General features: G+C 42.6%; 1 protein-coding gene across 4 annotated transcripts in view; it reads right to left on the bottom strand.

Annotated features, from left to right (window-relative positions):
- Positions 1–1,665: 1,665 nt before the first annotated feature.
- pdlim7 (PDZ and LIM domain 7) overlaps positions 1,666–19,602 on the bottom strand; it is a 36,107-nt gene continuing 18,170 nt past the window's right edge. For all 4 annotated transcript variants that reach the window (XM_085421929.1, XM_085421949.1, XM_085421935.1 and 1 more), the window contains exons 6-11: positions 8,838–8,890; positions 8,414–8,657; positions 5,585–5,765; positions 5,373–5,493; positions 2,874–2,989; positions 1,666–2,539 (exon numbers count right to left, since the gene is read on the bottom strand). In XM_085421929.1, the coding sequence (XP_085278055.1) occupies positions 2,453–2,539; positions 2,874–2,989; positions 5,373–5,493; positions 5,585–5,765; positions 8,414–8,657; positions 8,838–8,890 (802 nt within the window). In that variant the 3' untranslated portion in view covers positions 1,666–2,452. The remainder of the gene's footprint in view (positions 2,540–2,873; positions 2,990–5,372; positions 5,494–5,584; positions 5,766–8,413; positions 8,658–8,837; positions 8,891–19,602) is intronic.

Genomic DNA, 19,602 nt, shown 5'->3' with positions numbered 1-19,602 from the left:
ATCTGGATCCCCTTCAGTTCGCTTATCAGCCTCGTCTCGGAACAGAGGACGCCATCATCTACCTGCTCAATCGTGTCTACACCCATCTGGACCAGCCGGCGAGCACTGTGAGGGTCATGTTTTTTGACTTTTCCAGTGCTTTCAACACCATCAGGCCGACCCTCCTGGGTGATAAGTTAGCAGCGATGCAGGTGGATGCTTCTCTGGTGTCCTGGATTGTTGATTACCTGACAGGAAGACCACAATATGTACGTCTCCCACAGTGTGTGTCTGACAAGGTGATTAGCAACACAGGGGCACCACAGGGGACTGTCCTCTCCCCCTTCCTCTTCACCCTCTACACCACAGACTTCAGCCACTGCACAGAGACCTGCCATCTTCAGAAGTTTTCTGATGACTCTGCGGTGGTTGGATGCATCAGCAGGGATGATGAGACAGAGTACCGGGCTGTGGTCGACTCCTTTGTCACGTGGTGTGAGCAGAATCATCTGCAGCTCAACGTGGCAAAGACCAAGGAACTGATCGTGGACTTCAGGAAGACCAGGAAACACTTGACCCCTGTTTCAATCCAGGGGGTCAGTGTTGACATTGTGGAGGACTATAAATACCTTGGAGTACACATTGACAATAAACTGGACTGGGCTAAAAACACCACAGCACTTTACAGGAAGGGCCAGAGTCGTCTCTATTTTTTGAGGCGACTGAGGTCCTTCAACATCTGCCAGAAAATGCTGAGGATTTTCTATGAGTCTGTGGTGGCCAGTGCGATCCTCTATGCTGTTGCATGCTGGGGGAGCAGGCTGAGGGTCGCAGATGCCAACAGACTTAATAAACTGATCCGTAAGGCCAGCAATGTTGTGGGGATGGAGCTGGACTCCCTCAAGGTGGTGTCGGAGAGGCGGATGCTGTCCAAGATAAAGACAATGTTGGATAACACCTCCCACCCACTCCATGACATGTTGGTCAGTCACAGGAGCTCGTTCAGTGAGAGACTGAGATTACCGAAAAGCACCACTGAACGACACAGGAAATCATTCCTGCCTGTGGCCATCTCCCTGTACAACGCATCCACTTAACACACTGTTTGCTGCTACAACTACACATGTTTCTTTTCCAAATATTTATTTATAAGTGACGTATATATATAGTACTATTCTTAGTTAGCGTATTGTCTGTCTTGTCTTAATGTTGGTTTAAAATGGAGCACTGTAACAAAAAATAATTTCCCCCAGGGATCAATAAAGTATTCTGATTCTGATTAAGAGGAGCTTCTCACCCAAACAAAATGTAGCTATTCCAGCAAGAATGATGTTTTAAGCACCTGGCTACCTACCAGTTAAGATAAAATGCCACTTATTTCAGTATCACTTCGTTGATTATATTTATAGGGAGCATACAAAGGCTTCAGCAGGGTTTTGGAAAAAAGAGCAAAGATGGCAATTGACAATTTTAAAAATTGTTACAGATGGGAGTGTTTCCAAGAGAAACAAAATGACCTGGCACATGGAATTACTAAATAATTTTATTTGAAACTTTCAGCTGCAATAAAAACAACACTTACAGGCCACTTTTGAAGCAATATAAATACAGATTCAGTGACTTGAAAGTACTCTAAGGAAGAATATCACAGTGACATGGGGAACACTTAAAGACTTAGTTTGTCTCATTTAAAAAAAAAAAAAAAGTCAAATCAAAGGGAAAGTTAAAAATCAATCTCCATCACCCGCGTGTATGACGATTAAAAATGGGTTAATTACTACATCATTCTAAATGACTCTTCAAGCTGGAGTATGCGCTCTGACTTGCCAGAGTCAAAGTAATAAGTAGTTAGTGATTCTGTGGAGGAGATCCAGTCAAGCAGAAATGGACACCTCCTTTTCTGCTTGACTGGCCCCCCATTACATTAAAGGGTGCTGCAGTGAGAGCCGATGAGTGGGCTGGGGTCCTGTATGGGGCCAGAACTTCACTACACTTAGTGCAAGAGAATTGCTTGATCATTACTGCAATATGAGAGATTATTAGAGGCTCAATGACTCCTTCAAGTTGGTGACTTGAATTAACAAGGACAAGGAGAACAGAGGCAGGAGATTACTCCGCTAACAACTACAAATCGACGTGACCTGCGGTGACATTTTTTTTCATGACCTAAAAACAACTTGGAAGTCAAAAAGTTACCGATGGCGTGACATAATTCCTCGACTCCTTCCAGTTATGCAACACAGCATTTGGCATTAGAGGCAGTGCCATCAGAAGTCTCCTAACAGCAGAGTAAAGTGACGGTACGTGCAGCCAGCATTAAGCCTCGAGAACAAAAAGTCTGCAGCACAGAGAGAAAGGACTTAGTTTAACAAGGTGTGTGGCAAGAAGGGATGTGGTGCGTCTACGGAAGTGTCAGGGGGTAAAGAGAAGGGAGAGAGCAGTGCTCCTTCTTCTGAAGATGCGCCTCGCTCTCTCACACTGGAGCAAAAGCATGGCCTTTGCACAGGGGCTTATCCTTCTTCGAGTAGAACGTCTTCCCCTCCAGGTTGATTTGGCAGAGCTTTAAAGATGAAAGGAGACACACAAAGTGAGAGAGACGGATTGGGAAACGAGGGCAGAGTAGATATCAGACTTCAACACTGCTGATGTGAATTTACACAGTTTCTAGTGGCCAGAGCAAGCTTTACTTGACTGCATTTGCTTTCAGTTTTCTTCACAGAATGAGAGAGATATAGAGAGTGATAGACTGCAGGTGACAGGCTGAGAGAGAGAGAAAGCTTGAGGTCCAGACATGGAGGCAAATTTTTTTCTCCAGGTACCATTGTACTGGGACAGCTGCGAGATACGGGGGCAAAGAGAGCCCACAAGGAGCTATATCCATCAAAATGACTTACAGCACAGACGAAGCACGTATCGTGCCAGCTGTAGCCCAAGGCCTCCAGAAACCGATCCCCGGCATCAATCTTGAAGTCACAGCCATGGCATTTGGTGCCAAACATCTTCTCATAGTCTGGAGAGGAGGGGGAGGAGGGGTGGCGAGCAGAAGAAATGTAAGATAAGGTGAATATAAGATTACATTTTTAACTCAAAAGAGCTTTTATCGTTGCCCGCATCAGGCCAAGGAATCGCCCCGGCCTCCGCAATCGCCGTTTGTAAACATCGCTTAACCTTTACGGGATCCGTAGAGACTGAAATCCTTTTCCACATCTTTCATCTTTAAAAGAAGAAGTGGAGGCTGTTTGCCGCTCCGAGATGAGCAATCCTCACTACACGCTACACGCAACCACTTAAGGGACTGAACGGTGTAAAATAAAGACGTATAGAGCTGCTTTGATGCCAAATGCCGGCTCCTCTTCTTATTGGCCATTTGATATCTATACTGTTTGTGTTATTGTGTCCACCCACTGTACATTAGTGCCTTTCCAGAGTGTAGGGGTGGGATTAGGATGAGGTGGAAATTGCTCCAGATACTTGACTGGATTTGCCAGTCTCTTTCATCACAAGGACTCGGGGGGGGGGGGGGGGGGGGGGTGTCAGGTTATAATGCTGCTTCTCAAGAGTGAGTGGGTGAGAGCTGTACAATCCCTGAAAGATGCTGAGGCAGCAGAATGTTTATCAGAGCTGAAGGCATTATTCAGAATATGAGTACCCAGGTTCTGGCTTCGCCTCTGATAAAGCAGCAATCCACGTCAGATGCCCCGCTAACTCATTTATATCATAATAGAAGAGCACGCACCATTCATAAAACCCAATAGAGGTATGTATGAAGTAAACTGGAGCTAAATAGATTACAGCAGATGAAAACATCACACTTTATGATTGACTGCGGCATGTGCCAGGAGACTCTCGATGTAGGTTTCTGCCAAACCCCACAGCAATACTACAATGTTTGACAAAACGTGTCAGAAATAGTTTGATTTTTACAAAGAAAATAATCACAATTATTTCAGATAGACTGGAGAGGATGCACTGTAGAGAGGAAACAATTTTATCACAAAATGCACGCTACACCCGATTCATGCACTGGCTGAATTTAAAGATTTTGTACCCCGACGTCTATGACGTGGGCCGAGCTGTAGCATCCATTTAAAACGTGCTTCGTGGGTGTCAGCCTGCTCTGTCTCATCTGTGGACTTGAGGCCAGTGCAGATTTATAATCGGGCTCGATCCACGTGTGAAGTCGCGGGGCGTCTTACATGAGTCGAGATGTTCTCAGTCGGCGCTGGAACTAATTGATCGGCACACTCGGATTTTCAGCACGCTCAGGCAAATGCTATCTGGCTTGGACTCGAGTTTAGAATTAAACTTTTTATTAAAGCACAGGTTTCTGTGGGTGCTTCCATCTGCTCAGCAGAACTGACTACTGTCATTGTTGCAGTTATTAGTAGTAGTAGCAACTATTCCTTAGAACGACATAAATGCGACTGCTTTTATTTCCAGCAGAGGATTTTTCACCATGGTGACGCCTTTATGTTTTGTGAAGCCTTCAGTGTTGTATTGTTTGAATGAATGAACGAACAGAGTCCTTGAGAGAAAACACAGTCGAACTACACATTTGGTCATGACTGAGGTCTTTATTATAAGTAAACTATCCTTTTCTCACCAGACACGCAAGTCTGGAACCAAACTGTCCTAAAGAGTGATGAAATCGTAAAAGAAAGGCGGACATTTACCATCTTTTGGAGCACAGTTGAAGCACAGACTGCATGTTATGGTTTTTGGATCAGACTCAAACTCAGGATACTGCACGCTCGTATGGTAGCGACTTGTTAATGGTGAAATAGTGATGCCCTAAAGCTTGCCCTGCTTTATCGTCTATTTTACTCTAAATGGAACCATAATTTACAAAGTGAACACTGAGCTGTATTAAATAAGACTTGAAACTAGCAATTCAGAAGAAAAACTCATTAGGAAAGTGGTTACAGAGCTCATTAATCAAGACAGAAGTACACTCATTTTTTTCCATGCACTTCTACAGAAACTGACTTCTTTGTCAAGCTGAGAGACGTCGCCCCCTGCTGGCCTATAGGGGAAATGGATGTGTAAAATCACACTAGCTTCAATTGGAATTCAGCTTTTTATACTAGGTGTGAGTTCACCCCATATTTTACACAACAGAGGACATCATAGCCATCACTACCAATCAGAATAGTTGTATGTATCCTCCCCTGGCCCTTGGAAGACAATCGACTGTGTCACAGCATTGGTGTTGTTTCATGTAGGATGTGAAGCAGTAGCATCAGTTTGTGAATGTGGCTCCAAAAAAAGCCGTTTCGGTCTTTGTTTTTTGTACCTTCTCCAACTCTTACACAATAACCATTTGCATTTAGATTGCTCAGGTATGCAATATAGGAAGTATAGTACGTCTGGACTGCAATGGTTCAGTTACTCACCTCTCTCACAGTAGGGTTCACCCTCCTCCATGTAAAAGGCTTGATTCCTGATAGGATTCTTGCAGGCTGCACACTTGAAACACTGAACATGGTAAGTCATCTTCAGTGCATGCATGATTTCCTGATGGGGGGGGGGGAAGAAAAAGGTTAACTTTTTTTAAAAACTTTGAAACGGCTGTTTTGATTTTGCTGGATACGACAGAAACTCGTACCCCTATGATCTTCTTTTTGCACTTGGCACAGTTCGGAGCGTATCGGTTATCGTGGCACTTGGTACAATAGACGGCTCCCCTTTCTTCAAAGAAGCCCCCCTCCTCCAGGACCGCCTTACACTGCGAGCATGTAAACTCTTCCGGGTGCCAAGACCGTCCCAGTGCCACCAGGTACCGTCCCCTGGAGAAAAGAAAAAAAAAAAAAAAAAAAAAAAGACTTAGTAACACATAAATAGGGGTTTTGTTTTTTTTTAAATATAAATTGGCTAAATAATCCAAAGCTTCAACAGAGGACTGAAAAAAGATCCAAAGGCACTCAGCAAAAATACACTAGACTGTGTGAAATGTGAGCAAACGCTGAAAACAAATTTTAGGTTTTCCAGAATTTGAATCTTCACTCAAAAATTAATGAATAAAAGCTCTTTGTTTGCAATGGTGACCAGAATATCAACCAGAGTTTCTTTGTTATTCTGAGTGATAACAAGATGTCTCCACACTCTGTGAAATATGCTGACTGGCTTAATTTGCTGCAGACAGGCAGTGTGTCGCGAATATTAAGAGTCTTAAATTGTCATCTCTAACAGGAGCCTCCAAGGAGCAAACACAGAGAGCCTCGCTCGAGTTAAAAAGAATCTGTACCTGTAAGAATTCCTTTACACGTATTTAGTCAATTTGAGAAGTTAATTAAAGATTTTTTGTGGAATAACAAGAAGCCAAGAGTGAATATAAAGAAAATGTGGGCCTCTAAAGACATTGGGGGAATGGCCCTCCCAAATGTGAAGTTGTGTAATTTAGCTTTTGAAATGTCAAGACTGGCCAAGCACTGGACAGGTTCGGACTCTGAGCTGAGCTGGATGAAGATCGAACAGGAACTAGTGAGCCCTTTTACACCCTTGGATGTTCTCTCACAGGGCTCAGCAATTAATGGACAAGACTTTAATAACCCAGTGCTTGGGTATTCTAAAGCTGTCTGGGTAGAGGTGCACAAGATGTGTGGAGCATCTCATTTAAGACAACCTTATACCTCGCTATGGAACAACACTGCTGTACAGATTGGGCGAAAAACAGTGTTCTGGAAGGAATGGCTTGTCAAAGGCATACACAGGATAAGTGATCTTTACTCAGGGGCAGTGTTTATGTCATTCGCTGAAATAACCCAAAAATATGGTTTGATAAGAGAAAATAATTTTTGGAAATATTTACAAATAAGGGATTGTATTACCAAAGGAAAATTTACTCAAAGCTCAAATATGGTGGTGGAGTTTTTAGAATTGTCCAGTACAGCACATAGAGCAGCTGTTTTCTATAAACTGTTTAACAATCCAAAAAAAGAGATATGTGAAAACTTGAGGATTATATGGCAGACAGATCTGAGTTGTGCAATTTCTAAAGAAGACTGGTGTAGAATCTTGTCATTCTCTGATAAATATATAAGAGAGGCCAGGGGTAAATTTACTCAGTATAAATTAATACACAGATGGTACTTCACTCCGTCCAAACTTTATAGAATGGGAATCAGTCCCAGTAATATATGCTGGAAATGTAGTTCAGATCCAGGGACATTTATGCATGCTATTTGGGAATGTGGGAAAGTTTATCCCTTTTGGCAAAAAGTATTGGACAAAATAGGAAGGTGGATTGGTTTGATGATACCCTTGTCACCAAGACTGTGCTTATTAGGGGATCGGTCGGTGTTACCTGGGGTTTCAAAATATGACTTTGTGGTTATAAAGGTGGGGGTGATCGCAGCGGCTCGAGTTATTCTCAGTGTATGGAAGGAACCATCTCCTCCAGAATATAATAGGTGGGAAGAAAATATGCTGAAAATGGTGTCGTATGAAAAATTCTTGGCTAGGATTAATGATGATAGGGAGGGTTTTGACAAATCATGGGGATGCGTTTTTGGCTGAGATGGTTGGAATTTATTTGGTCAGGGCAATTATCTTTAGTTAAATTTTATGCTTGCTGCATTGTATGTTTGTGTAGGCACTCAGTAATGGAATAACTTAAGAATTTGATTTTATTGTCCTTTTTTTTTGCGGGTATACCGATAGTAAGTATTGAAAATAGACCCAAAATACAAAGGTGAATTAACCATGGGATTGGAAGCTGTCTTTTCTTGTTTCTTTTCTGTTGTTTTGTTTATGTTTTCATGTTGTTAAATGTTAAAAACTACGGAGCCCCGCAGGGGACATGGGAGAAAAAAAAAATTAGGGAGAAAAAAAAAAATTAAGACGGACTTTTGCGAGATCTCGCAAAACAAACTCGGGATCTCGCAAAACTCCAACAATGGCGGCAGCTACTTAGTTGTTACTCTTTCTGGGTCACAAAATACACTTTTAAGATATTTTGAGGCGTGAATGTAGTTGTGTAAACGTCAGATACCTGCTCGGTTTACAAGACATCACATATTTGCAAAAGTGCTCCGACGTTTTTGGAGATCTGACACCCACTAGCTCGAAGCTAACGGGAGGTCGAGACCTACTACAGCCGGGAGGAACACCGCTTTCCCGGCACATCGTGCCTCGACCTCCCGGTCGGCTTCGAGCTGGCGGCCACTAGCTCGAAGCTAACGGGCGGTCGAGACCTACTACAGCCGGGAGGAACACCGCTTTCCCGGCACATCGTGCCTCGACCTCCCAGTCGGCTTCGAGCTGGCGGCCTCCGAAGAATGCGGCTAAAACTTTTGCGAGATCTCGCAAAAGTCAGTCTTAATTTTTTTTTCTCCCATGTCCCCTGCGGGGCTCCGTAAAAAACAAATAAAGACTTCAATTACAAAAAAAAAAAAAAAAAAGAATCAGCCTGTGTGTAGCAGCGGTGCAGCCTCACCTGATGATTTTGTTGCAGGCACCACATATGGGGGTCCTCCCGCTGTCTTCCGGCGCCTGCTGTGCAGCCTGCAGGATGGAACTGCGGCTCTGCATAGGCGTGGGCTGGGCTGGCTTCTGGTGCTGGGTCACGACGGTGCTGACCTTGTCTGGGTGAAAGCGGTCGGCAAAATTGGGGTCCGAGACCCACGGCGGTCGGCAGGAAGGAGCAGAACTCTTTGGTGCGGCGGCGGCACTTGTCGATTCTGCACACCACAAAAAAAATCCCATAACAATCCACCCTTCAAACAGATGTCTGTGGTGACAACTTTGAGTGTCGCGTTGTTGCTGCTGTATTGACACTTAAGACTTAGAATCGATTAGCGCAGCCTCTCCCGGAGGCTGCTGGGGCTCTTTTTAACGCATCAGCAGGAGAAGAAACTCACCATCTGGTTTATTTGCTGCTTGGGCCTTGGCAGGTGAGGGAGTTGGCTCAAGGCTGTGGGGAGAAAATTACTAATTAGAAAAGGTAGACATGCGCGCACACACACACACCTACTATAGTTACTTCTCAATGGATGCCATGTTTGGATATCTCCTGCCATGGCTAAGCTGTCACCATTATGCTGTGCCACGGATTACCTTGTGTGTGAATGATTCCAAGCATCATTATTAATATTAATTGGGATTAACAGGGTAGCGTGGTGCCCCCACCTGTTGTGATCACACATTCTGATTCAGTGTATTAGATTTAACTGAAAGTAGCACAATAATTGAAATTTCACCAGTATCAAAGAGCAACAGTGAGCAGTTTCTATCATGACTCAAAAATCAATCAAGTCGAACGTGATTTCAGCGTCATCGCCCTGCTGTTCAAGAGCCGCAGCCTCTCATGAAAGCATAAGAAACACCAACATCTCCTCAGGCGGCTGACGTCGCTCAAAGTTAGGCAAAAGTTAGATGACTGGAAACTCAGTCGCTTTCAGATTTGGGTGCGGAAGAGTTTCGCTTAGAGCTTGCATGTGCAGGAGTGTTGAAATAAAGCGTTTTCTACATTTCAAAGATCTGTTACCCGCAGCAAGCGTCACTATATTCAGAAAAAGCTTCAAATCTTGACGGAAGACAGAAAAACAACTTCTGAGCCAAGACAGTGAGCTCTGGAGACTTATCTTGAGAAAAAGAACCGGGCGGGGATTGTAAAAGCACCTTAGGCATCTATCGTGTTTACATCATCAACTGTGCCATCTAAAACACACTAATGAAAGGAGATGAAATCCCCTTTCATTAGCGTAAAGAAAATGAAAGATGGTGTAGGGTAATTGATTTCACAAACCTCATCCCATAGTTGTGCCTTTATCAGGTTAAGTCTGTATATGAAAGAATGTTATTTATGTCGCCAAACAAATACACGAGGAAAAAAAAAAAAAAAAAAAACTGTAGCTACAGAGGCAGAAGTTACAGCTAGGAGCAATCTAGCAAGAAAAAAAAAGCCTAAAAGCCGTCTGCTATTTCTGGAATAATAAAGAACATTAAATCCCTTTGCAATACCAAGAATCTGGCTTATAGGACTAGTGACAGTAAGGAAGCTAAATCTTTCTAAATTAAGGATCGCAAGACCTCCTACCATGAGATTTTTGCAAAGAACCCGCAGAAAGAAAGAAAAATGCGTAAGAGGAAGTCAGAAGGCTGGATGAGCAGGATGTCTGCTGATGGAGTCAAACAAAGGACAGAGGCTGTTTCTGCCCGTGTGTGACTCACAGACCATGGGTCAGCTGCCCTCCACTCCACAGACACACTGACAAGCCTCACATCTGGGACCTCACCTAACAACTGACAAAACAAACTCCTATTCAACACCGCTGCCCCGGCTACATTCCCTTGCCAGGCTGCCCGTAGGTGTTGAAAGGCCGATGGCTCGGCTGTCTCGCAACCATGAGGTTTCTTTCTTCTCTCTGCTGCACCTCACTATGATGAATGTTGCAGGTGCAAATTGCACTACACCTCTATGTCGGCTTCTTCCCACCTGGAGCAGCCTAGATTGCGTTATCCTTGACATTTTCCCTGCTTTCAAACCCCCTCCTCCTCCCTGCTCAGCAAGAGGCTTGATATGATGCAGGTGCACATTTTCTCTATCAGAGGCTGTGCAGACGGGATTTTTTATTTATTTATTTAGCTTTTGACTGGAGCATTTCCTTTCACTTTTCTTGTTCATCCTTTGCAGCTCTGATTTTAGATTCATCTGTACCGGTTTCTCTTTTTTCTCTCCCCCCTTTTTGGGTATCCACTCCTGTGGGATGCATCAACCTGAGCAACAAGGAAAGCAGAGAACTTTGCTGGCAGCTCAGCATCCGGCAAAGGAAATAGCAGGTTTTGATTTTTCATGGAGCAACAAGCCTCTGACATGTGTCACCCCTCCACCCAGTGAGGAGGTAAAGGTGATGCAGCTTTGCAAGAAGTCGAATGTGACTAAAAACCATGTGCGACAGTGGTGGCACATGCCTAGGAGGGCTGAATGAGAAACCTCATTCCTATTGGCTCTTCACATCTAAGCTTTGCACAAAGCTTTCTTCAGTATCTTCCTGCTTACTGTTATTTCTACAGATATAAAGTAATATTTTTACACATTGATTTTTTTCCCCTCTGAAATCCTCTCTTACAGTTGAAATTTCTCTACAAGTTGATGCTTGACTCGATTAACTTGTCTAATTTAGCACATTGGTCTGGATACATTCCTACTCTAGCTAGTTTTCCACTAATTTTTCTTAATTAGTCACTTAGTAATACCTCCAACTTCACTATACATTAAAACACATTTGTCAGCCATTTCATTTGATACACCTGCTTCTCTTTAATCCAGATAACTAACCAGCCAATCACATGGAAGCACCGGAATGTATTTACCCTTGTAGACATGGTCAGGATGACCCGCTGAAGTTCAAACTGAGCATCGGAAAGAGAAAGAAAGGCAATTTAGATTTCTTTGAATTCATCATGGTCGTTTGTGCTAGACAGCACGGTCTGAGTATTTCAGATCTACCAGAATTTCCCACAAAACCATCTCTGAGGTTTACAGAAGATGGTCTGAAAGATAAAATATCCAGTAAGCAGCAGTTCTCTGCATCAAAAATGTTTTGTTGAAGGCAACAAGCAACTTAAACAGGCACTTTTACAAAAGTATGCACGTGTTGCCAAAAATTGGAAACAAAAGACCGGTAAAATGTTGCCAGGACTGATCAGTCTCTGACTATGCTGCATAGAGTTGCAAAGGGGCGGAAAATTTCCGGTAAATTTCCGAAAAGTTTCCGGTAAATTTCCATGGTAAGTTAAGCTTGGGAATTTTGGAAATATTCCATATTGGAAACTGTCCATGGAAATAATGGGAATTATGGAAATTAATGGGAATTTAGGAGAACTAACTGGGAATATATTATTTCCAAGCATAAATATAAACAGAAATCATAAGAAAACCTCCATGCAAAATCTTTTCAACAGATATTTCAACAGATTTATTTGTAAGTACAGTAGAATAGAACACGTTTCAATAACTTGTTTCATGGATGAATAAAAACAGAAATGTTGAGTTCAATATTACCATCCCCTAACCCCGTTCATTCAAAAATGCCCCCTGTCCAAAAATCTCCACAAAGTCCCATTCAAAAGGTTAAATGAAAAATGCCACTTATCCTCCAAAACGTCCCATTAAACATGCAAATCTTCCTTCAAGCAATCCTCTTTTCTCATTTTTGCTCAGTCAATAGACTCTTCCTGGACCTCATCATCATCCAACAACATGTCCACTTCCTCAGCATCCAACTCTGAGTCTTCCTCTTCAGTGTCACTTTCCAGCCTTGTTGAGGATGGCTCTGTGTCAGGCTCAAAGAGCCGTAGGCTTGCCCGAATGCCGACCAGCTTTTCCACTCTCACATTTGTGAGCCTGTTGCGAACCTTTGTGTGGGTGTTTCCAAACAGTGACCAGTTGCGCTCAGAGGCGGCTGATGATGGTAGGATTTGGAGGAGGATGGAGACTACAGGTGCAAGGGCCTCAGATTCACATAGTCCCTTCCACCAGGTGGCTGCAGATATGTGCTGGCATGACTGCCATATTCCATCCCCTTTCCAAAGGCCTTGCTTTGTTCGATACTTTGCCAAACTGCCTAGAACTTTGCCTTTATCGAGACCCAGGTGGTCAGACATGGCTGTAATGACCGCATAGGCACCGTTGATCTCTTCCCCAGAAAGTATGCCCTTCTCATATTTGGGGTCCAGCATGTAGGCTGCTGCATGCACTGGCTTCATGCAGAACGCCCTCCGCTGTTCCAATGACTTGACCACAGCCATTTCCTCTGCTTTCAGTAGTAGGGAAGTGGGCAGAATTGTCTGGATTTCTTCTTTGAGTTCTGCAAAAAGGCACTGGACATCTGACAAGATGGCACCATCCCCCTCTATCTTTGCTATTGCTGCTGCAATAGGTTTGAGGATTTTCAGACTGCTAGATACTCTTTCCCAGAACACATCATCCAAGATGACCTTCTTGATGTCACTGTCGATGCCTACAGACTGGGATATGGCCATCTCTTGCAGAGACTCCTTTCCCTCCAGAAGGCTGTCAAACATGATAACAACACCACCCCATCGCGTTATGCTGGGAAGCTTCAGTGTAGTACTCTTGTTCTTTTCCTTTTGCTTTGACAGAAATGTAGCGGAAGTTACTTGTTTGCCTTTAACATATTTCAGAACTTGCTTCGCTCTCTTATTCAGAGTGTCCATTGTTTTTAGTGCCATTATGTCTTTTAGGAGAAGGTTTAGTATATGGGCAGCACAGCCAATAGTAGTTATATGAGGGTAGGTCTCCTCCACATGTGCCCAGGCAACCTTCATGTTGGCTGCGTTGTCAGTGACCAGTGCAAAAACCTTATCTGGTCCAAGGTCATTGATGATCACTTTTAGCTCATCTGCAATGTATTGGCCTGTGTGTCTGTTTTCCTTTGTGTCTACACTCTTGTAGAACACAGGCATAATACATAATCACATAATACATAATACATAATCACATAATCACATAACTACATAATCACCACAGAGTGGTGATTATGTAGTTAATAATTCCTTGTCCCCTGATATTGGACCATCCATCAGAGATGACTGAAATACAGTCAGCTTGGTCAATGGTCTGTTTCACCTTTGCTTGAACTCGACTGAACTCTTCATCCAGTAGATGAGTAGACAATGCATGTCTGGTTGGGGGAATGTATGCTGGTCGGAGAACATTCAAAAATCTCTTCCAGTTCACATTGGATGTCAGCATCAGGGGTGAGCCAGTTGCATAGATTGCACGAGCGAAACACTCATCTGCGTTTTTCTGGCTAGTGTCATCCATAAAATCAAAGAATCCTCTGATGCCAGAGGGACCAGGAGCTGATGAGTGGGTATCTGAGTCTGATACAGCTGAAACAGATTCATTTTCCCCTTGAGTGGAACTCCTGGCTGCTGCATGTGTTGGGCCTTGAGGAATTTTTTTGCACTTTGCAGTGTGCTGCTGCATTTTTGTGGCATTCTTCACATACGTCTTATCACAATACTTACACATATATACAGATTTCCCTTGTACATTAGCTGGTGTAAAATGTCTCCACACATCAGATTTTTCTGTAAAATAAAACAAGAGCTTGTAAAAATGCTAATGCAATGCAAGAGATCGTAATAATACAATTGCAATATGATAATAAACAGATATAAATAGTAAGGCTAGCTAAACAACTGGAATGATCTTCAAAACAAAAAAGCCAAATGAGGAAGCTAGCATCTTCTTTATGTTATACTAGCTATGGCTTATTTAGCATCTAACAGATGCTAGCATTTTATTTAGCATCTTATCAGATTGCTATCTACCAGATTAATACATTTTATGTGATATTCACAATTTAAACATTTAATGAATATATTTTCCCATAAAATCATCAAAACTTACCTCACTTGTTAAGTCCACAGGCTCAAATGTGTGCCTTCAATACTCTTTGTCCTTCAGGCTCAAAAGTGTGGTCCATGTGTACATGTGATGGAGGCATGCACAGTGCCAGTAGGTGGTCTCAATAGCCAGTGATTAATAGTAAATGTGATTAAGGAATGGCATGGATATTCAAGTGTATTTGAATTGCATTTGTTTGTTTTTGTCAATATTATGCTAAAATATGCTTTGCTCAACTATATTTAAGTTCCCTAAGAAGAGCCAACCTTCAATTTTGAAAATTCCCAGTTTACTCCCATAAATTCCCGTTAATTCCCGTTTATTCCCATGGAAAGTTTCCATCTTTGAAAATTCCGGGAATTTTGCAACCCTAATGCTGCGACATGAAAACATGGATCCATCCAGTCTTGTATGCTTCAGCCGAGTGGTGGCGTAACAGTGTGGAGGACATTTTCTTAGAGGCCTTTAGCACAGCCTACCTGATCATTGTTGCTGACCATGTCCTGTATGAACAAACTATTCATCTTCCAATGGTTCATATCCATCTCAAACTGCTTTCTCCTTGTACTCACACGGCCAGATCACCTGACCTCCAGATCTCAAACCAACAGAGCACCTTCAAGGTGCGATGAAAAAGGAGATTCACGTCATAGATTTGCAGCCAAAAGAAAAATCTGCAGCAACTGTGTGATGCTGTCATGTCAGTATGGACCAAGATTTCCCAGGAATGTTTCCAGCACCTTGTTGAGTCTATAAGCACAAAGTAGTAAGGATCTGAAGGAAAACACTGGGTCCAATCAGGTACCAGGAAGGCATTTCCAGTGAGTGTGTTACAAGCTCATTACATAAATCTGCTCTCCTCACTACTGCTGCATTTGTTAAACGAATTATTTGCCAAATTATAAAAACTGTCAGTATGTGCTAATAATTTATCTTCGTCTTCCACCTGGGTCTGTGCGCTTCAGACCAATCAAGCTGAATTTTGATGTTTATGGACCAGCGTTGGTTAACCAACCATTTCCCCCTCATCAAGCAGCAGTTATAATGTTATATAACACCCCTTACATGACATGAGATTTGTTTGGACAGCACGAGAAACAAAGTATAAGCATGAGTCAGATGTGCGAGTGTGAGCACAGCTAAAGGGTTTAAAGCTGTATCCTCAAGCTCTAAATCATCTCATCTGTGGACATTTTTAAAATGGGATTTATAGACGTCCTTCACTATAGATGTTATGGATTTTATACATCCAGAAACATTACTACAAGAAATACTACTGATGAAAAGTCATTACCTACCAAACCTATTTGTTTTAGTCTGGTGTCAAAACCTATAGCGTTTCAGGATTACATTTTTTTTTTCCGCATTTCAGGAAAATGCAAATAACTCGAGACAGACTTTCCTCACAGTTCATCTCAGCACTTTATAAATGAGTATGCACATTTGTTGGGTTTTTTTATGCCCGAATGCACAACAATTTTCTCTCAGGGGCAATAAAAGTAAACCTTGAACCTGGCTCTTTAAGACATCCCATTAATTCCAACCTGCATAAATACTGAATAAAGCCTCGCTTCTATATAATCACTTTTTGTCCAGCACACTATAAGTAAAGCAATTGTGACTTAGCAGCAGGGGAAAAAAAGAAAAGAACTGTTAGAGAGATATGCCCTTGTAAGCTTAAAGTAAACAAGAAAAGAAACACAGAAGGACAGAGAACAAGAGTTGCTTTTTTTCCCAGATGTTTTATATATTTTTGATGACAGCAGGAAAAAAAAAAAAAAAAAAAAAAGTACAGTTTTTTTTCTTTAAATTGTGCGAGAAGCCTATTAGAAGAGGGGATCAAAACTGAGAACTCTAAAAGATGAAAACTCAATAAATGTAAACAGGCAGCAAAAGAGACAGACAGAGATCAAAAGGAGGGTCTGAACTTCACAATCAAAGAAGAAAGAACAGTGCTTCCCACCGCCGAGACCCCCTCCCCACCTTTCCACCAGTTTACTCCGAGTAACGCAGTGTGAAATGGAAAATAGGGCTACAGACACAATGGTCCACAGTGTTGTCAACAATCATCAAGTCAGAATTTCAGAGGGAGATCTTATGCTTAGGCTCAGTATGCAAGGTTCCACTTTAGGTTTTTGTCATCTAGGATACGTTTCTAATATTTTTGCTTTTCTTCGCTTCCCCAGATTTCTTTGTCAGTCCATCTGCATCTAAGGAGGTGAATTTGTTAACTGCCAGGAGACAGTCCACTATCTTCGTCGTCTTTATCACGTAGTCGTTGCAGTGTAGATATCGCTAGCCGGCTCTGGCTGGGCTCTGCGTCCCAGGGCGTCTAGGATGTCGCTCAGGATTTAATATTGAGGGCGCGAGCAGACCTGTCGTGGTGCCAATCCCTCAGACGGGCATAGCGGGGACTCTGAATCTCAGTGAGGAACTTTTCCCTGACCGCAGGCAAAAACAGATATGAAAGAGAGATAGACAGGAAGGAAACAGATTGCAGGGGAGAGAATAAATGAGATGAGAGGGATGGAGCAGAAAAGGGAGTAAAGTGCACAAAGTGAAAAGTTGAAGAAGAAAAAAGCAGAGGGATGTAGTAGTAACATTTATGACATTTAGTACTCTTAAATATAACGATTAGAAAAGTATGGAAACAGAAGGAACCTGCTAATCTACTAATTAAAATAAAAGGGGACTTTTGAGGAATAGCATACTGCTGCTGCATGCACCAAGGTAATTGGACGATGGCTCCAGAAATTAAAATACTATCAACTCTTCCCATCTGCATTTTAGCAACACAGCAAAAAAGCAAAAAAGTTAATATGTTATGCTACTGAGCAGACTCAAAACAACAACAAAACCACACTATGAACAAAAACACACCGGGCATGCTGATGTTCAAAGCAGCAAAATTATGGTTGCTATATCTGTACAACACCACCATGGATACAGTCAGGATGTGCAGACTTTTAGCTTTAATTCAACGAGTTTAACAGACACTGATCAGAAACCTTTTTTTTCATTATTAATTAGTGCTGTTGTGTTAATCTCGTTAAAATGACGTTAACGCCATAACCGCAGATCTCCGTTAGCAATTTAGCGGGAATCGCCCCGTGAGTGGGGCTGGACGGTGCTAACGCGTTAACGAGCTAACCCGTTGACACCTGGCTAACGGAGATTTGCGGCGTTAATGCGGTTGTGACGTCATTTTAACGTGATTAACGCTAAAATCACTAATATAAATATAATGCCTCAGTACCATCCCTTTACAGGCCCAAAGGTATGTGTACAAATTGAGAAGCATCATTTTTAAGGCAGGATCTGGAAACCATAAACATCCCCGAATGCCACGTTTCCGCCTTTGAGATGCTTTTCTGGGCCTTTACTACAACTGCCTTCAGTCGCTGCAGCTTTGTGGGGTTTTCTACTTTTAGTTTTGTCTACAGTAAGAGAGCAGCATGTTTAGTCGAGGTCAGGTGACCTAACTTGGCCATTCATGAACAGTTATGCAGCATTTGACTGAATCTCAGCAGAAAACACAGCTCTGCGCACATAAATTGTATCCTGCTACTTTCTAATGAATAAACTCACATTTATAATGATGATCCCATCTCACTGTAAACATTGCAAAAAGTCTAATTATTGAATGATCAGTGTAATGATTCTGTTAAACCAGTTTAAGTTGATCTTCAGGTCTACATTTAAATCAGATTGTGGTGGTACACAGAGGCAGAGCTGCACGATTTAAACTACACTGACAGGAGAGGTTTTTTGTTCCTTTTCTTTTTTCAAAGTAGCTGCCAAGCTGAGGCTTCCACATATGCAAGTGTACAAACACAAACACGTGACCGGTCACATTAATGACAATCCGTTTACCTGGACCTCTTCATGTTTTCATCATCTGGGTCCTGCACTGAGAGATCCAGGAGAGACACACATCAGAATGCCTCACTAATACAAATGTTGACAAACACCTCAGAATAAGTAATGATATTCCTTATATTTAGCTATGCAGTTTCTTCCTTTGTCAGACTGGTTACAGTCAGGGTAGAAAAAAAAACAAAAAAAAAAAAAACAAAAAAAACATGAAAACATGTCAGTGAAAACACCAGCCACCTCTCTTCAGCTGAAAAATGAAGAAACCCCTTATCCACCTTTTCTGTGTCACTCAGTCTTGCTGTCACACTCAGTCCCAGAGATCAAATCACATCAACCGTTTAGTAACAGCCCCCCATCCTACACCTTATCTTGACTAACAGAGAGGCCCACCCCTCAAACCCATTACTCTCTGCTGTAACAGTCCATCACTTCTGTCTTAGGCCCTGACTTACTGAAGTCGGTGCCTGTGAGCTGAGCCAGGATGCGGAAGGAACGAGACTGGGTGGTGCCAGTGCGGGGCTGCCAGTCCTCAGTGTCCTCAATCAGCCTCTTCTTGCTGCGGTCGTTGGGAATAAAACAGGGGATGCTCTCCACCCTGAGGCCGTGCCTGCCGCGCACACACACCCAGGAGCAGGAGCACACAGCAGGTGTGGTTAACACAATCACATCCAGGGACTACCCACTCACACAAACGCATGGAGGAACGCTTAGTATCAGAGTCACGCAATAACAGCACTAATGGACACCCATTACTAAGATTTCTCATGGGGACACGGCAGAAGCTCATAAACGGAAGATACTCATAACTGTCATTAGAATCAGCGCAAGAAAAGCCACTTCACTTCAGTACCTGGCTTTATGTGAAGAGGAAAAAAAGCTAAAAGGAGAGGCATTTATTTTTCATAAACAACTTAATCACTCAAATGAAATGCTTTTTAAGCTGCTCATTTTAAGCACAGCTGTAGGTCAACTGCAGCATGCGTTCGTAAACAAGCGAGAGAAATATCAAAAGACACAGTCATTAATGAACTGCCATCCTCGCTCTGTAAACACAGTCACTCAGTCTAACAAAAGGGCATCAGCATTTTCTCGCTTTTACATAAATAGCCAGATTAGCCTACAAAGCCGACCGCACAGCCACCATGCAGCTGCCCCTTACTTGGACTGTTGGTAGATATCATCATAGTAAGTTGCTTCACCCCTGTGGATTAGACCAAAGAGCACGTAAACACTAGGCTCGTGAAGTTACCATAGGAACGAGAAGATGGAAGGCGATATTTGACAATATTTCTTATTTTGCACAGACTGCAATCTAATAAGAAATAGTTTAACTGTGAAGTAGGAGATAAACTGCAACTTCATTCTCCTTT

Source organism: Rhamphochromis longiceps, linkage group LG2 (genome assembly GCF_057381845.1).
Source record: "Rhamphochromis longiceps isolate RC_006_pf linkage group LG2, R_longiceps_female_GT1.1, whole genome shotgun sequence".
In the NCBI taxonomy this organism is placed as follows: Eukaryota; Metazoa; Chordata; class Actinopteri; order Cichliformes; family Cichlidae; genus Rhamphochromis; species Rhamphochromis longiceps.
The sequence above is the reverse complement of the archived record's forward strand: the minus strand, read 5'-3'. Positions and strand labels throughout refer to the sequence as shown.